Raw genomic sequence first — 17,737 nt, 5'->3', positions numbered from 1 at the left:
AAAAAAAAAAAAACCTTATGTCGTTTAGGGGTAAATATCTCAAAAGGTCATTGAACTTTGAGAAACTATGTAGTAAAGTCATTGAACTTTGCTACATATCAATAAAATCACTCAACTTTGTCCTATTATCTCATAAAATCACTCAACTACATGTGTCATTCAAAAAATCTGACATGACAATATTAATTAATTATTTTGTGCCATGTAGATGTGGGCCCCACAATAAAATAAAATAAAATAAATCCATATCTTTATACCCACACCCACTCACCAACCCTTCATCCAAAACCCATTTTTCCACAATAATAGACAATGAATATTATAAAATATTGAAATTAAGATTTAGATATACGAATAACTGTAAAGAAAAATACTATAAACTGTAAAATTTTCACATAAGATAATTAAGAATGTTAAAAAGTTCACTTAGTTTATATTGTGAGAAGTACAAGTGAAAAACATCACTTTGATCTCTCTCTCCCTAACATACAAATAAAAGATACTTTATTTGTTTTGACAAGTGTCTAATTAAGTGCAGCATGGTGTACAAAAAGATTATTAAAAAGAAGAACTTCTTGTGGGTTTCAAAAGTTCCATGTGAAAGCATCGACTCAAATGCTAAATTATTTAAGCAACATGTAACAATCTTGAAACAAAAAAGAAGAGCACTAATCACATGTTTTAAAAGGCAGTGTCAGGACTCGCCCCGGGGCTCGCCTCGGGGCAGGGCAGTAGCAAAACGCCCTGGGGCTAACGTGCGGGGCTTAGTTCCTATGAGGCTTACGCCCTAAGCGCCCAACCGTACGCCCTAAACACGCCTAACGCCCAACGCCCAGGGCTCGCCTAACAGTTCTTACAAAAATTATATTTTAAATTCCTTAATTAGAATCATTCACCCTCATAATTGTTTAACAAAATAATGATACTTAATAGTTTTTCATCTATAGAAATAGAAGATTGGGTGTAACTCATATAACAAGTCGTAGTATTGGATATTTACTATTTGAGAACGTCGTGAGGGAGAATATCACCTATTTTTAAAAAAAAAAAAACACATAGCGGAGTTGTACATTTTCACTTGTCATTGTTCATAAGTCCTATGTATCAGAATTATCATATAATTTTATTTTTGTTCATGAAGAAGTTATGTTTTAATTGTAATATTGATAAATTTTATTGATTATTTGCTTATAGGGAGATAAAATGAATATTATGATAGTAATAGTGTTTTAAGAAACTGTGTTTTTTTTCGTGTTTGAAAGTTAAAATGTTAGAATTGTTTTGCATTTCATAATAGCTTTTATTTCATTGTATTGTTTATACTTGTAAAATTATGTTATATATAATTACAAGTTATAAGCGGTGTATAAATGGGCTTTGATCATTTTTTTGTGAGGATCAAGCGCGCGCGCGCTCACACACACACACACACACACACACACACACACACACACACATATATATATATATATATATATATATATATTTCATTTATTTACAGTTTTCTTTTATTTTTTTATATAATTTTACCTATTTAAAAATATTTATTGTAATTATATTATTTTAAGATTTACTAAAAATTAAATACCCATGGGGCTTACGCCCCGTGCCTCGAGGCTTACGCCTCGTCGAGGCGTATGTAAAACGCCCCGCCTTACGCCCCTGCCTTTTAAAACACTGATCACAGCTGATTCATTGAAATTAAAACTATTGTAAACTATTTTAGTGCTTGAAGTTTGTAAGGGCACGACAATAATCTATCTTATGGTACAGCAAATCATTCGTGTAACTAAGACATAGTGTCAGTACAAAATTGAACAAATATGTATATAGGTCTTGATGGTGACAGCTTCATAATTAATCTACATTAACTTTAACACCAATAAAATTCGTTAATAGTGAAACCGATAAACATGAAAAGAGGAAAAAAAATAAAAAGGACAACTTAAAATTGCACATAGCTAGTCCGCCAAAAAATAAGAGGAGAGGATGCAAATTAGTGACGATATGGCTTTGAAGTATTGGGAATACATGCAATGTATTTAATCAAAATAAGTTGTTTTTTTTCATCTAAAACAAAGAGTTATTAGCCCCACTGATTATAACAAATGTTGACTCATAGACACAGTCGAATTTAATCAAGGACTCGCAGGTTCGATAAAATCCAATGCTTTGAACGTTGATTTATATGTTTGTGAAAAAACAAGTTTAATAAATACAGATTTATATATTTCAAAATTCACTTTCTCATATTATAATTTACGACGTTTAAATTATGAATTCACCCATCTAAAGATATGAATTTATTTTATTGTGGATTTGGATGAAGGGTTGGTGAGTGGGTGTGGGTATAAAGATATAGATTTATTTTATTTTATTATCGGGCCCACGTTTACATGGCACAAAATAATTAATAAATATTGCCATGTCAGATTTTTTTAATGACATACAGTCAGACCTCTCCATAATGGCACCCGCATATAACAACACCTCTCTATAACAACCAGCTTTTTTCGGAACTAATTTTTTATGTTATATTTTACTTGTCTATAACAGCATTTTACCTAAAACAGCAACAACCAACTTTATAACAGTACGCTCTTTGTAAAATTACCCCCATATAACAACTATCGTCTTTTTTTGGTAATATAATAATTAACCATCTTTAAAAAAATAGAATATATATGATTACCAATAATAAGAGTAGAGATTTTGAGAAAATATTTGATCATTTAATACACTATTACAACAAAAAATATTATATGAATATATATATATATTCATCAATAAATGATTTTCCTTTATTATACAAAGTGTGATTAAGCTTAGAATTTGGCAATTAAAAATGACAATTAGATTTTATGCATCTTTTTTTGCCTATAACACCGAAATATTATTTAAATGCTAATGCTGTTATAGGTGTATAACGGTCATTCTCTATAACAGCTGAAACATTTCGAACTCAACGATGCTGTTATAGAGAGGTTTGACTGTATGTAGTTGAGTGATTTTATGATATAATAGGCCAAAGTTGAGTGATTTTATTGATATATAGCAAAGTTCAATGACTTTACTACATAGTTTCTCAAAGTTCAATGATCTTTTGAGATATTTATCCTGTCGTTTAGTATGTGTGTATACACAACAACCCAAGAAAGCTCTCAAAAAAATAGCACCAAATATTTATTCTTCTGAAATGTTTAGCCAGTATACATCTATAACGGTTACAAATCTAGGGGTGAACATTAATGTTAAGAAAACACCATAAATAAAAGAAAATAGCCACCAGAATTCATTAAAAGTAGGAAAGCTATAAAGCTAAAGTGCAGTCTTGAACTTTCAACCATTATTATATGTATCCTGTTATAGTGACCCTTCTTTAAAGTTATATAATTATGTTAGTTGTGCTACAATCGGATGGCACATCCATGTTATTGAAGTCACAGTTTAACTTCATTACACAGATAGCATAAAAGAATTTCTACAACATAAACTTCCTGAAAGATAATTACATGTAGCCAATAGTGATATAAGTAATCTAGAAAATAAGGTTGATTACTTGCTACAATATATTAAATTACAATGTTACACTTTTTTTTACTATTAGATAAATCCTTTAAGTTATATACAATAACAGTATTGTAAGAAATTTTATTCTATCAGTGTATTTTAATTGATTAGTGCAAATTATTACTCTATTTTCGATGTTACCTTAATATGAGACTACTTATAAACAATGACATGTTGTAGGTCACTTAAACTTAAGGTGTAAATAAATTTATACAATAACAGTGCAAGAAACTTAGACATAAGTTGGTTGAGATTTGAAAAAATGTTAGTATTTGAAGTTGAAAAAACTATTTGAAAGTTCAAATTCTACTTGGACATGAAAATACATTTGAATTTTGGTGAGTGAAAATTGAAAAACCTTGAAAAACCCCATAAAATCTTTTTCTGAAACTTCAAATTTGAAGTTGAAATAATGGATATCTTGTCTTTTTTATTTTATTTTATTTTATTGGGATATCTTGTTATGTGTTGGTAAAAATTGTTTGCATATTCACCAATTTTAATGCCTCTTCCTTTTCACCTCTATTACGCATTCGGGCTTATAGTTAAATGCCTAAACGTCTTGATGAAGATATCATTAATGAGTTGGTTAAGTTTCAATTTTGAAATTATGTATACATATGAGCTAATTATGTCATTGTCGCCGACAAAACATAGGCTATACTTTTAATTCCGTATAGGAAAAAGATAGCGTTGGGCGGAGGGGTCTAGAAATAATCTGATGATGTATTAATATCATCAACCATTTTAAGTTATATACATCAGGTTGATAAATTTCTTATATTATTAATGTAATTTAACTTGTAATAACATATTATTTACTGTTTATTCTAATTGTTTTATCAATAGATGTTATTAAGTAGAGTTACCTTCAATCAGGGGCGGATTAATAGAGTAAGCAATGAGCTCGTTCGAACCTAGTAACTTTGTATTGACCCATACTATATGTTAAGAAATTCACTGAATATATATATATTTCAAACTTGATTATTAACATTTGAAATGATTATCTTAAGATCATAAACCTTAAAATTCAAATCTTGAATCTTCATCTATTTACACACTTGTCTAAGTAAAAAAAGAAATGTTTTCGATAACTGGAGGTGAAGAAGGGAAGGGGATAAATATATATGTATCCAATTCTACTCACCTACCTTCAAGCTTCAATTGATAAGGAGATCCAATTTGCACCCCGGTCCACCAAGTAAATTGTTCCATGTTCTTCTTGTACCAGTCACATTAATGGTTATCAAATAAGTTCACGTGAAAAGAAATGGAGCTCTGTTATTTCCTTTCTAATATGTTTCAAAAAAAAATACACATCATTTTAAATTTGGAAATAATTTAATTTGAGCTTCTTATTTTATTCTTAATGAGAAGTTTTTATACAACCCCTTAAACTTACTAATAAATTTTATTTAGACACTCGAATTAGGACATACTGATTGAGAAGCTGAACATGTGATAAAATGTCCTATTAGACACTTCAACTCAAAATTTCAAAAAAGCTTTTGTACATTTTGTCAAATGTCATTACGTAGATAAGTTAACCATTTAAAATATATCACCTCCTTTAATTATATACAGTAACCTCACTTAGCCGTAAAACCTCATACATGTTCCAATTGATGCTAATATGTATAATTAAAAGGATGAGACGTATTTAATTTGATTAACTTATCTACGTAATGGGCTTCTTGTGAACACGCACATTTGTTTTTTCAAAATATGAACTTAAAGTGTCTAATAGGAACACTTTATCATGTGTTCAGAGCTTCAAGTTCTCTATAGGGACAAACCATAGTTTGAGTGTTTAAATGGAATTTACTGACAAGTTTAAGGGGTTGTCGATGTATTCAGCCTTGTTTATAGTCACACAAGTGGTCGCCATGACATATTCGAAACAACAAATTTCAAAAGGTTTACAACCACACAAATATTATGACTCACTATATAAGACTACAAATTTTAAAAATTCTTTCTTTCTTTATTAAACACCCTAGCCAAATAAGTTCACATAAATTGAAAAACTGATCAAAGTATATTACTCATGCAATCTTCCTGTCTTTATAAATGGTACTCTTCTCCTTCATTTAGCCTCATAATGCTCAACTACACCTCCTAACTCCCCCCCCCCCCCCCCACACACACACACACAGAGTATGTACTATGGAACATGCACAAATATATGGTCATTCCATAGATGACGATGCAAAAGAAGATTACATAGAATTGGAGGTAATTAACTCATCAAACTCCACCATTTCCTTATTCCATTTCAAAAAAATCTCCCCATCACCACCACAACAAGCTAAAGAATTTGAATTCCAAATGTTGCCTAACTTTATTGATAAAAACACCGCACCAATAGCCACAGCTGATGAACTCTTCTACAATGGAAAACTCCTCCCTCTTGATCACCTCCCTCTTCATAATAATCCAATTAGGAACAAATTTCGTCATGTTAGAAAAAGTTTTGATGATTTTGAACAATCTTTTAGCACCCCTTTTTTCCAATCTGGTCATATTAGAAGAGAACTCAATCCACAAGACTACTTCTTTCAGTACTCATCAGATGATGAGAGTTTAAAAAGATCAAAATTTCTTCATGTCAGCAAATGTTTTGATCAATCTTTTAGGACCCCTTGTCAATTTAGTAGGGAACTCAATCAAGAAGACTACTTCTTTGGCTACTCAACAGATGATGATGGTTCAAAAAGATCAAAATGGTCAAAAGGCTCATTGACAAGAAAGCTAAGGCTTATCAAACAACTCTCATTTGATCATTCTAAGCTTAAGTGTTTGATTAATAATAGTGTCGATAAATTAGGAGCCAAGAAAGAATTATTTGGGAAAATTCATCACAGCAAGTCATTTTCAGGAGCTATTAAAAGGTTGTTAACAGCTAAATCTTGTTCTTCATCATCATCAGTTTCAAGATCAAAGAACACAAATGGGAATATTCAAGATTTGCATTTGTTAATGAGAAACAAAGATGTGTATGGAGAGGTTGATCCAATTCAGGCTGCAATTGGTCATTGTAAAAATTCTCAAAAGCAGAAGTTTCATTCAAGAAAGAGTAGTGTAAGTGACACTGGACTTGGCAGATCATTATCAGCTTCCAAGAGGATCTTTCAAGAACAAGAAAGAGCAAAACTCTGCAGGGGTTAGAAGTCTTTTTTCCATTTCATTATTTCTTGGGAAAAGTTTGTATACCCTTAAATTTGCAATTTTTCTTATATTTGTCCTCTGTCTACCGGTCGATCCATGAAAGTCGATATTATTATCTTTCGTCTCAAATATGTCTCTCCTATTAACGTTTTCCATCATGAAAAAGTTAAGTCTGATTTTGGCTAATATGGTGGAAGCTACGTAGGGGTAAGGGTATAATGAACCTTTTTCAATTGGTTAGTGATACATCTAGACATTTTAATTATTCCGGGGCATGCTTTAATCTATTGTAAAGGGTGTGTATAAGCCAGTTTCATAGTTTAGGGATAAATTTACGTCTTTTTATAAGATGATGAACAATTAAAAGTTGACATAATACATAAACAGACCCTCAACCTTGGCCTTAGCTGACAAGTATGTCCTTCAACTTTGAGGGTGCACAAGTAAGCACCTCAACTAGACTCCATTTGTCAGTTGAATGCTCCAAGTTACAAAATGACCATCTAGACACCTCCAAAGTTTATGTGTCACGTCAGCATTTGTGTTTACATGTTCAACTTTATACAAGTTGAGGTAACTACTTGTGCACATCCAAAGTTGGAGGGCATAACTTGCCGGCTAAGGCCAAATTTGAGAGTCTGTTTATGTATTCACTATAAAAAAAATGGGTAATTTGTGGAGGTTGAAAGTTGCATTTCGCAGGGATTTTAGCCTCCTTAAGCAATTAGCGGAGGCTGAAACCCCCGCGAATTGTAACTTTTAACCTCCGCAAATTACCCATTTTTTTGGAGTGAATATTATGCCTTAAAAGTTTGAATGTCTTCTCATTTGTAATTTTGAGTATTGAGCATTCGTCGATGGCATGTACTTTCAGAGCACACTTTTATTTTAAGCAGCTTTGAGGGAAGTACAAATTTCAAACTGATGACATAAATTTCAGAAAGTTCAATAATAGACAAAGTACCAATTCATATTAGAAGATTCAAAGAAATACTATAATAAAATGTTATCCCAAAAATTTGAATATGTGGACCGAAAACAGCTTTTAACCCCTTTTATCACTACATCAGATATATTAAGAGGACTCAACAGTTTATATATAATAAAAAAAAAATTGTTTGCTTTATTTATGTAATACTGTAATTCTCCAGCGAAAGAAACCATACTCCGGGATGGAACCTGCTCTTCCACTAATCCCTTTTTAGTATTTCATTGAACACCTAAATGCATAAAGATACACAATAAAATGTTATAACCACTTCCTCAAGTCATTTTTTATCATAGTAAAAGATCCTTAATGCATCCAAGTGCATCTTTACGACCTGTCTACTATTCATGTCCCTCAATTTTCTCCTGTTCTCCAGCATTATTAGTAAAAATTAAAAGCTTATAACTTTTCATATCATCCTTATTGACAAATCAAGAAGTAGGATATTATTAATGAATTCAATGAACAATGTGTTAGCTCAAATTAAATCATCTTGCACGTTCCAAATTAATGCATTGACATTTAAACATTAATGAATCACGAGAGCATAAATGAAGGCAACTACAATCTTTAACCAAAGTGCCAACTTCAGTTACTTATGTATAAATACACTTCCTAATCAGAGTAACATGTTTCAACATTATTCCATCTCTGGTTATGTCGTAAATATAATTTGGGATGCTTAATCGCTCACGCCTCACGACTTTATAATGTCATCACGCTTGAATTACAAAATCCTACTTAAATTTAGAGTGAATAGGTATAATAAACCCCTAAACTATCACCATTTTGCGAGTTTTATACCTAAATTATTAGGTGTTTATGTTACATTCACGGACTATAGCATCCTTTAGATTAAAACCCCCGGTCGAATATGTAGCAAAATGTTTGGGATAACTTGCTGAGAGGCGTGTGGGAGAGAAAAAAGTCTTTAAATTGTGTACGTCTGGCACAATGAGTTCATGATAGTTTTGGGGGTTTTATGATCATCCAGTAGTTAAGGTATGCTGGAACTCGCAAAACGGTAATAGTTTAGAGGATTTTATCCTATTCACTCAAATATTTTCCCACGCGTACGTACTGTTACTTGGAACTCTTTGGAGAAGCTTTTGGAGCGTGATGTTTACGTAGCATGACATATTCCTCCGGGAAGTATTTTAAAATGAATTCATGATAGTTCAGGAAGTTCTGTAAATACCCAATAATTTAAATATAAAACTCACAAAACAATAATAATTTAGGAGATATTTAACCTATTCACTCAAATTAAAATCAACAACTTTGATACACTTAGGAGTAGAATTCATGTAGGAGCTCATGAACCTAATCCTAATGTAATATTATGGGAGATTACTTTCAAGCTAAAGGTTGAATATACCCTCTGGTGAATGCGATTAGGCATGAAGAAGAAAAAGAAGCGGAGAAAGAGCACAACGCAACTGAAGTTTGTCAATATTAACTGCAAGTTAAATACTTTAAATTAAAAAATTGAATAAATCAAACCTCTCTATAATATTATTGTTTGTCTCGGTATTTTTTTGGTTACAATAATAAAATATTATTTTAAAGAACATATAATATGAAAAATCAATTCCACCGAAAACATAAATATTTTAGTGAGATGTTATTATGGAAGATGATTTTTATGGGGAGGTACGACTGTATAGCTAAAGGGAAGCATTTTGCTTTAACGATTTTCAAATTTTATCAGAGAGATTAAAGTAGTAATGACACCAAGTAGCCACTTCTAATGGTACTAGCGAGGAAACCCGTGCTGTGCACGGTCCAATATGTATTCAAAAATTTATTTTTTTAAGTAGTATTAATTAAATAATTTTTAAACTTGTGATCTAATATAAGTTATGTATTTATGCGGTAGTAAATCATTTCATTAAGAGTAAAATGAAAAGTTGATTGTTATTACTTATTAAGAACAACAAAAATACAATCAATGCTAAATTTATTATGTGCATATATACAAATCCATTTATCAATTGCTTCTGAATAACATTTGAATCATAAAATTATGCCTGGCGTGCTCAAATATTTTTTATCAATATTTTCAACTCCCAAAGGAAACTTAGCAAAATATTTAACTGCCAAGCGTGTTGTGTAAATATCATAGAATTACTTAAATCTTATTTTTATAAAGAAAAAGGTATACACATGGCTTCGAATTGGAAAAATCTTAAAGTTGAAGCTTACTTATTATGTGTAAATATGAAATTTATGCAATTTTTAGTGGGCCATTTCAATGGAGAATTGGGTTTTTGGTCTTTTACAAACTTTATTTAGTTTTATAACATTTTTACAAGAGATCTTCATTTTTTACACATTAGAGATTTGAAAAAAAACACATAAAAGATTTGAAAAAATCATTTTCTACTATTCAAATTGTAAGAGGGCAAGAGATTCTATTTTTACCTGTTTCAATCCATTACAGCTAGAAGTATAATAAGTTTAAAGCACAAAAAGCAAAAATACCAGAAATGCCCTTGTGACCAAGCAGGCATGTCTACCGTGTGCAGCCTGCTTTAGCTGCACTCTGTGACTTTTTATATAGGAGAATATGAAATATGACCATAATTTATGATATATTAAATACTCCCTCCGTCTCATATTATTTGGTAATTTTCCCTTTTGCACACTCCTTAAGAAATCATAAATAAAAGATGTATTTTACCATCTTATCCCTATCCCTCTCCAATAAATGCATTCTCTAATCAATATTGACTATTTTCAAGAACATTTAATACTAAGGGTAAGATGGAAAATATTTAATTAATTTTATCTTGATTTTGTAAATGAATAAGTAATTTGGGACACATATTTTTAGTAATGTGGCCAAATAATATGGGACAGATGAAGTATCTTTTACATTTGGTCACATCGGATTTCACTTTTCAGTATACTTACCCTTAAGCGTTTGAATAATGACTAAGAGCCCGTTTGGATTGGCTTATAAGTTGTTTTCAGCTTTTTTAAGTGTTTGGCTGGTCAGCTTAAAGTCATTTTGTGCTTAAAATAAGCTCAAAAAAATAATTAGATCCATTTGACTTAGCTTATCTAAAGCAGCTTATAAGCTGAAAACAGCTTATAAGCAAAAAAAAAATAAGTTAGACTACCCCAATTTATTTATTTTAGCTTATAAGCTATAAACAGCTTATAGGCATAAGCCCATCCAAACAGACTCTAAGTCATAACCCTACGGCCCAATTTATGTAATATCTTTCGCTATGCGAGAGTTAATTTGACTAATTTTTAAAATAAATTGTATTAAATTAACTTAATATTTTAAGATTAAAACTTATATTTTCAAAATTAAATGAAAAGTACCAGTTATAAGTTACAAGTTTTTCTCGTATCAATTTAGTGATAAAATACATCTTAAAATATTATTCAAATTTCGTACGTTTGAATTTCGAAATGCAAAAAAACCTCTCTTAAATTGAAAATGGAATAGTATTTTCTTTTCATTCGTGTGAACATAATTTCTTTCGATAGAATAAAACACTTATTCGTTTAAAGGTGCAATTTTTCAGCAGTTTTCGAGGTAAATCTAAATTTATAGTCTAATGTGTAAATTTAGAATAACCGATATTTATAGTTAAAAAGAAGTTCATTGCTTATCTCCAATTTAAAAGGAACAGTAAAAATCTGACCAAGCATTACATATAAATCTCAATATGTCTTTAATGTGACCAATCCAAATATATTATCAATTGATTATTCCGGTTCAACTTCACCAGCCGGCTAAAATTTACCGGTTTAACGCTCAGTAAAAACTAAATTACTGCTTAATGATGTCTGTTTTACCATATTCTGATGTGGATTCGAGTTTAAAAGCTCTAGCCGGTCGAGCCGAAGGATTTGGCCGGTTTGCTATTGGCGGTCTAAACGGTCCGGTTTACTCTGTTACAACATTGGCCGGTTTGTTCCATTGTCCCATTTCCTTCTTTACTGAATGTGAATTATAGAGTATTATATTGTGTTCTTGGTTTTTAGAATTGCGATCATTATTATTAATTTTTTATGTGAAAAAATTGTGATGAAAAAATATTTTTACAATGTTTAGTTGACTTGATTAATGGTGTATGTAGGATATTGCACAAGTATTTTCTTTTTATTATCATAATTTGGCTTTATTGTCTGTACATTGATGTTGTTTGGACTTATTATATATACACATTTGTTTCTCAGAAAATTACTCCTTCTGTCCCAATTCATGTGATACGCTTTCTTCTTTTTTAGTCTATAGAAAAAAAAAGGATACATTTCCTTATTTGACAATAATTTAACATTAAACTTTATCTTTCACGTTTAACGAGATGATCTATAATCACAGAAATATTTTGGCTTATTTTAGACCGTAACATTCAAAAGTCTTCCTTTATTTCTTAAACTTCGTGCCCAATCAAACTATATCACATAAATTGGGACGGAGGGAGTACTATTTACACACACATATATACTTCTTTTTTTAATAAGCGTGGTGTTCAGGCTAGCTTGCGTGCACCTCATCTAATTCTTTGGGGTACCTGCTACTTCCCACTAGCATGGGGTAACTCTGTCTACCAAGGATTGGACAGATAGAAAGAAATCGCCTAATGTTTTTGCTTCAGCTCATAATTGAACCTGTCATTTACACACGTATATAAGAGCTCTTTTTGGGATACAACCTTTGGGTTCTGTTATTTAATGTGCTTGAAATCGGAACTGCTTATCTGAATCAGAAGATATGACTAGCTTCCTAAAGGATCATATATACATAACTCTGCTTCTCATTTGTATTGTTATTGTTATAGTTATAGTTAAGGTGGGTTGACAAGGGGGTTGCTCAGATGGTCAGCACCTCCCAACCTACAACCCCAGGGTTGTGGGTTCGAGTCACCAAAGGAGCAATAACTCCAACAAAGGGAGATCAAACGGGAATAAAAGGGGAGGGGAATCACCAAAAAAAAAAAAAAAAAAGTGGTGTAGTGTATTTAGATTTAATGAGGTCTGTTCTTTTTTATATGGGTTGTCTAAACAAGTTAATAATGTGTTCAGAAAGAGTTAATGTTCAAGAAAAGTTTAAAAGAAAGTTGATTAAAAAATACAGTACCAGTTTCTCAAAAAGAAAGTTGATTAAAATTGCTCATTTTAGATAATTTTCGACATGACTTAGTATAGTAACTATTATCCCCCTCAGATTAACTTGGCTAGAATGTAGAAAATGTCATGTGAATAATTACTAGTAATTCTTCTCACCAGTTAATGTTAATGGTGAGAACAGATTGGTTTGCGTAATTTTACCCTCAGGATTCCTCTCGAACTGAAGTAGTTGGGTAGTCCAGTGAGAAACTAAAAACCAAAGGCCTTATAAAGTGAGCCTGTTTGGATGGGCTTATGCCTATAAACTGTTTGCAGCTTATAAGCTAAAAAAAATAAGTTGGGTTAGTCTAACTTATTTTTTTTGGCTTATAAGCTGTTTTCAGCTTATAAGCTGCTTTAGATAAGCTAAGTCAAATGGGCCCAATTGTTTTTTTGAGCTTATTTTAAGCACAAAATGACTTTAAGCTGGCCAGCCAAACACTCAAAAAAGCTGAAAACAGCTTCTAAGCAACTTATAAGCCAATCCAAACGGGCTCAGTATCCGCTTTGGTTGTAATGGGGGTGGTTCATTTCAGTAGGTCTTTCCTAACAAAGAAGCACCTATATTATTTCACTTGCTAACTAATGATATACTGCTTTTCTATCCCTTCTTGTTTCTCCGAAGAAATAAAAGATGACTTCAAGAGAAAGTAGAATCTAAATATATTGGTGCTTATTGTGCATAAACATGACCTGCTGTTAAGAACTTAATTTGGGCATCCAAAAGATTGAGGCATGCCAGTTTGTAAATGCATGCATTATTGATCTAGGTTTAGTACATAAATTCGGAAAGTTTTCCAGCGTGTTAAACACCATACACTTTCTTGTTTGTAGATGATGGTCCAGGATCACTTCGTGATGGATGCCGTAAGAAACAACCGCTATGGATTGTTTTTGAAGTTTCAGGCACCATTCATCTCGCGTCTTACCTACGTGTGTCATCTCATAAATCTATCGATGGTCGTGGCCAAAGGATAAAACTCACTGGCAAAGGCTTACAACTGAAGGATTGTGAGCACATAATTGTATGCAATTTGGAGTTTGAAGGTGGCAGAGGTCATGACGTTGATGGTATTCAAATAAAACCAAATTCTAGGCACATCTGGATAGACCGCTGTTCTCTTCGTGATTATGATGATGGGCTAATCGATATAACCAGACAAAGCACAGATATCACTATTTCTAGGTACTGGATAGTTACTTTTCAGATTTTGTACATTGAGATACTTTCCGTTGCAGATTAATGATCTTAATGATCACTTCCTGCAGGTGTTATTTTGCTCAGCATGATAAGACAATGCTTATTGGAGCGGACCCGACTCATGTTGGGGATAGATGTATCAGAGTAACCATCCACCACTGTTTCTTTGATGGGACACGACAGAGGCAACCTCGTGTTAGATTTGGAAAAGTTCATCTGTACAACAATTACACTAGAAATTGGGGTATATATGCTGTTTGTGCCAGCGTAGAATCACAGGTAAATTTCTTTCTTCCTGGGTGCAGTTTGATGCATGTTAATAATTTATAACCAAGTATATTGTTTGTTAATGTTGATTCCAGATATATTCCCAATGCAACATATATGAAGCTACACAGAAGAAAAAAGCTTTTGAATACTACACAGAGAAGGTAATGCAACGCCTTTTAATTTGTATCTTTGGTTTTCCAAGATGAAGGTTTTATCTTTTACAAATGGTTTTCTTAGTGACTTGGCAACCCAAGTTGATAATAGGTTCACTTATAGCGATACATTGAAAGTGGATTTTATTTATTATTTTCCTTTCTAATAGTTTTTTTTTAGTTGTTCGATAAGCTTAATCTCCCTGTGACTACTTGAGGAATGTACACTCTATTTGTTAGAAGTTGTAGCTTGCTCAAGATTTGATCCTTTAACTTAGTGTTTAAGTCCAAATTGAATAACGCAAGCACAATCAATTTTCTAGTTCTAGTTCTCCGAGGAATTAATCTACTTCTGGGACAACCTTGATTTAAGGAGATAAATTGACATATATTAGTTTTGCTTCAGTGAATACTTGGATCAAACCCAATTTTGCATCAATTTTGCCAAAGATATGCTGGTCTCTAGGCATTGCTTTTATTTTATAGATGACCTACTCGTCTATTTTATTCTAAACTTACACCATGTAAGTCGCACAAATAATTATTTTGAATCACGGTTAGTACATTTATCAGGATAAGATTAAATGAATCCTGAAGTACTCGATGTCAAAGATGGATCAAACATAAGTTAGATAGACTAGATCAAAATCGCTTGTACTAGATTTTTTTGAAATAACTTGTACTAGATTGAGAAGTTGGATTTATCCCCAAAGGTATGGTGAGTGGTTGAGGAATAGGAGTAACAACTTGGAGAATCCGGGTTCAACTTCCAGATACAACTCTCAGTATGAGCCCATCTCCTCCACCCTTAGGGGCTAGGATTAGGATGACACTTGTGGTTGTAGCAGGCTGCTCGGGGAATTAATTGAGTTGTTCGAGCCGACCAGAACACCACCATCAACAACAACAACATACCCAGTGAAATCCCACAAAGTGGGGTCTGGGAGGGAAAAAGTTCAGCCCAATGCACTAAGCTCCCCCTATGCGCGGGGTCCGGAGAACAGCCGCACAACAAGGGTCTATTGTACGCAGCCTTACCCTGCATTTATGCAAGAGGCTGTTTCCATGGCTCGAACCCGTGACCTTCACGGCAGCAACTTTACCAGTTACGCCAAGGCCCTTCACGACCGGAACACCACTATTATTAAAAAGAAAATTATAAAAATTGAATTGACCAAAAATTATAAAAATTGAATTTGACCCAGTGTGATCCTATTGTGAAAATTACTACCTTAAAAAAACAACCTTATTGTGAAATTTCCAAGCAGAGTCCTTCACTAGAAATATCATACTATTACTTAGTGTATATGCTTCTCCTGTTTGGTATGGAAGTGTCATTGATATCCCTGTCTTTTCACTGAACCAGAAGCTGAAAACTTGTTTGAATTCCTCTTATCCTTATTATTGCTAAGTATGTTCATTCCTACTGTTATGTGGCGCCTTCAGGATCATGGGGCTAGAAAGCAGCCGATGACCCTAGTTGTGGATAAAAGCTGTTGACTGCCATTATGCCATAGACCTTTCTAATTGTTAGGCTCAAGGGCAAAAGCACATGGAAATTATCCATAAAATAACTCTATATTTGAGCTATAGTAATTTTACATCAATTCTCGATGTATCTCCAGCTTGAAGCAACTTTGGTCCTGCCTATGGTCTACATTTGAGTTTTCTTTAATATAAATGCTATTGCAAGTTATTCCTCAATGTCTATTTTGATATTTCAATTCACAACTTGAAGAGTCTGGAAGTAGTGAAAATTGGTATTTGCACCTGAAGGTTCGAAAATAATACCATGGGCTTTTTCATGTGTCCATCAAGAAAAATATTGATGTTTCTTATTATTAATCATTACTACTTCTATGCCGATGATATTGCTATTTTGAAGGGGTTATTGTATATGTTCTCGTTTTCAGCTTTTTGTAATCGTCTTTGGTTATTTAGGCAGCAGATAAGGAGGAAGCAAGGACTGGTTTAATCAGATCTGAAGGGGACATGTTTCTAAATGGAGCTCAGGGAAGTTTGTTAACAGGTGTTGGTGGAGAGTGTGTTTTTCATCCAAGTGAATTTTACCCTGTCTGGACACTGGAACCAGCCTCAGACTCCCTCAAAGCTGTTCTCCAAATTTGCACAGGTTGGCAATCTATTCCCCGGCCACAGGAAGAGTGTGTTGGTCAGATGTAACCTGCATGCTAGTTTCTTCCGGAGGTTCGATGTAGCGCTTTAGATAGGGTTCATCCAAACCTAGTAACTCTGGCTCAAACCTTGTTTAAGTGTTAAACAGTTCACTAAATAATTACAAATAATATATCCCGATCCCAACAAACCAAATGGGTTGTGATACGATTCTGAGCCCGAGCTCATAATGTTCAAATGTTGGATCTGCCTCTGGTTTCATCTATGAACTGCACTGAGGCTGGGGTAGATAGAGGAAGAGAAGATTTGTTGAATGCTCTTGGGAATTTATTGAGGTAGTAAATTATGTTTCAGACGGATCTTTCTTAAATCTAGCCTATCTCTATATGTAATGTAATATATGTGCTTTCCTCGGTTCTCATCATTTCAAACTTCAGTGAAACTTATTGTCCTATATTTCGTATATAAGAATATCAAAGTATATATTGAACATCATTGTATCAATTTGCAGGTGCTTTATATGATTTTGGCCAAACCGCCAAAGGCTTTGATTTTTATCAAACTATTTAATGTGACTTCTTGATGTCAGTTCGTATATACAACATTCTATGCTGTGTCTTGTAAAACTACTGCCCTTAAAACTACTATACGTATTACTCGGATCTATTTAATGTGACTTGTTGATGTCAGTTCGTATACAACATTCAATGCTCTGTCTTGTAAAACTTCTGCCCTTAAAACTACTATAAGTATTACTCGGTTAATGTAACTATTTAAGTTCACAACGCAATTCTGTTAAGCTCGTTAACATTTCTAAAAAGTTCAAGATGATTTACCTTATTCTTGTTGGTCTTAATTTCGTTAGAAATCATGTACAAAGAGATTTTGGCTCAAATCACCCACTCTATTTGGCCAAAATCATGAGTTCTAAGAATTAGAGAGTTTTGCCCCCTTTAATAGTTGTAGTGTTCTGGAAAACCAAAAAGGTAGTGAAAGTTGGAATTTTGAGTAAATACTGAAAACTTATGAATTTTCACTTGAAATACACCTTCAACCCACAACACCATAAAACCTAATATTTCCCTTTGGGCCAATTCTCACAATGATTGTAGCTGAAAA

General features: G+C 32.7%; 2 protein-coding genes across 2 annotated transcripts; both read left to right on the top strand.

Annotated features, from left to right (window-relative positions):
• The first annotated feature begins 5,718 nt into the window (after nucleotides 1-5,718).
• Nucleotides 5,719-7,030, top strand: LOC132614660 (probable membrane-associated kinase regulator 4). Its single transcript, XM_060329167.1, has one exon. The coding sequence runs from the start codon at nucleotides 5,740-5,742 to the stop codon at nucleotides 6,739-6,741; it is 1,002 nt and encodes a 333-aa protein (XP_060185150.1). The 5' UTR covers nucleotides 5,719-5,739; the 3' UTR covers nucleotides 6,742-7,030.
• A 4,291-nt stretch (nucleotides 7,031-11,321) lies between these two features.
• LOC132613847 (probable pectate lyase 4) lies at nucleotides 11,322-17,201 on the top strand. The gene is made up of 5 exons (XM_060328127.1): nucleotides 11,322-11,659; nucleotides 13,697-14,048; nucleotides 14,132-14,342; nucleotides 14,426-14,494; nucleotides 16,427-17,201. The coding sequence occupies exons 1-5, from the start codon at nucleotides 11,530-11,532 to the stop codon at nucleotides 16,664-16,666; spliced, it is 1,002 nt and encodes a 333-aa protein (XP_060184110.1). The 5' UTR covers nucleotides 11,322-11,529; the 3' UTR covers nucleotides 16,667-17,201.
• Nucleotides 17,202-17,737: the final 536 nt, after the last annotated feature.

The sequence above is a fragment of the Lycium barbarum genome, chromosome 10 (genome assembly GCF_019175385.1).
Source record: "Lycium barbarum isolate Lr01 chromosome 10, ASM1917538v2, whole genome shotgun sequence".
Lineage (NCBI taxonomy): Eukaryota > Viridiplantae > Streptophyta > Magnoliopsida > Solanales > Solanaceae > Lycium > Lycium barbarum.
This window is presented reverse-complemented; position numbering and strand designations above follow the sequence as displayed.

Bases quoted from the DNA above. Each gene is read 5' to 3' on its own strand.
- LOC132614660 (XM_060329167.1), top strand. From the start codon at position 5,740: ATGGAACATGCACAAATATATGGTCATTCCATAGATGACGATGCAAAA.
- LOC132613847 (XM_060328127.1), top strand. From the start codon at position 11,530: ATGATGTCTGTTTTACCATATTCTGATGTGGATTCGAGTTTAAAAGCT. The intron at 14,049-14,131 runs GTACTGGATAGT...CACTTCCTGCAG, and splicing joins ACAGATATCACTATTTCTAG to GTGTTATTTTGCTCAGCATG. The intron at 14,343-14,425 runs GTAAATTTCTTT...TGTTGATTCCAG, and splicing joins GTGCCAGCGTAGAATCACAG to ATATATTCCCAATGCAACAT.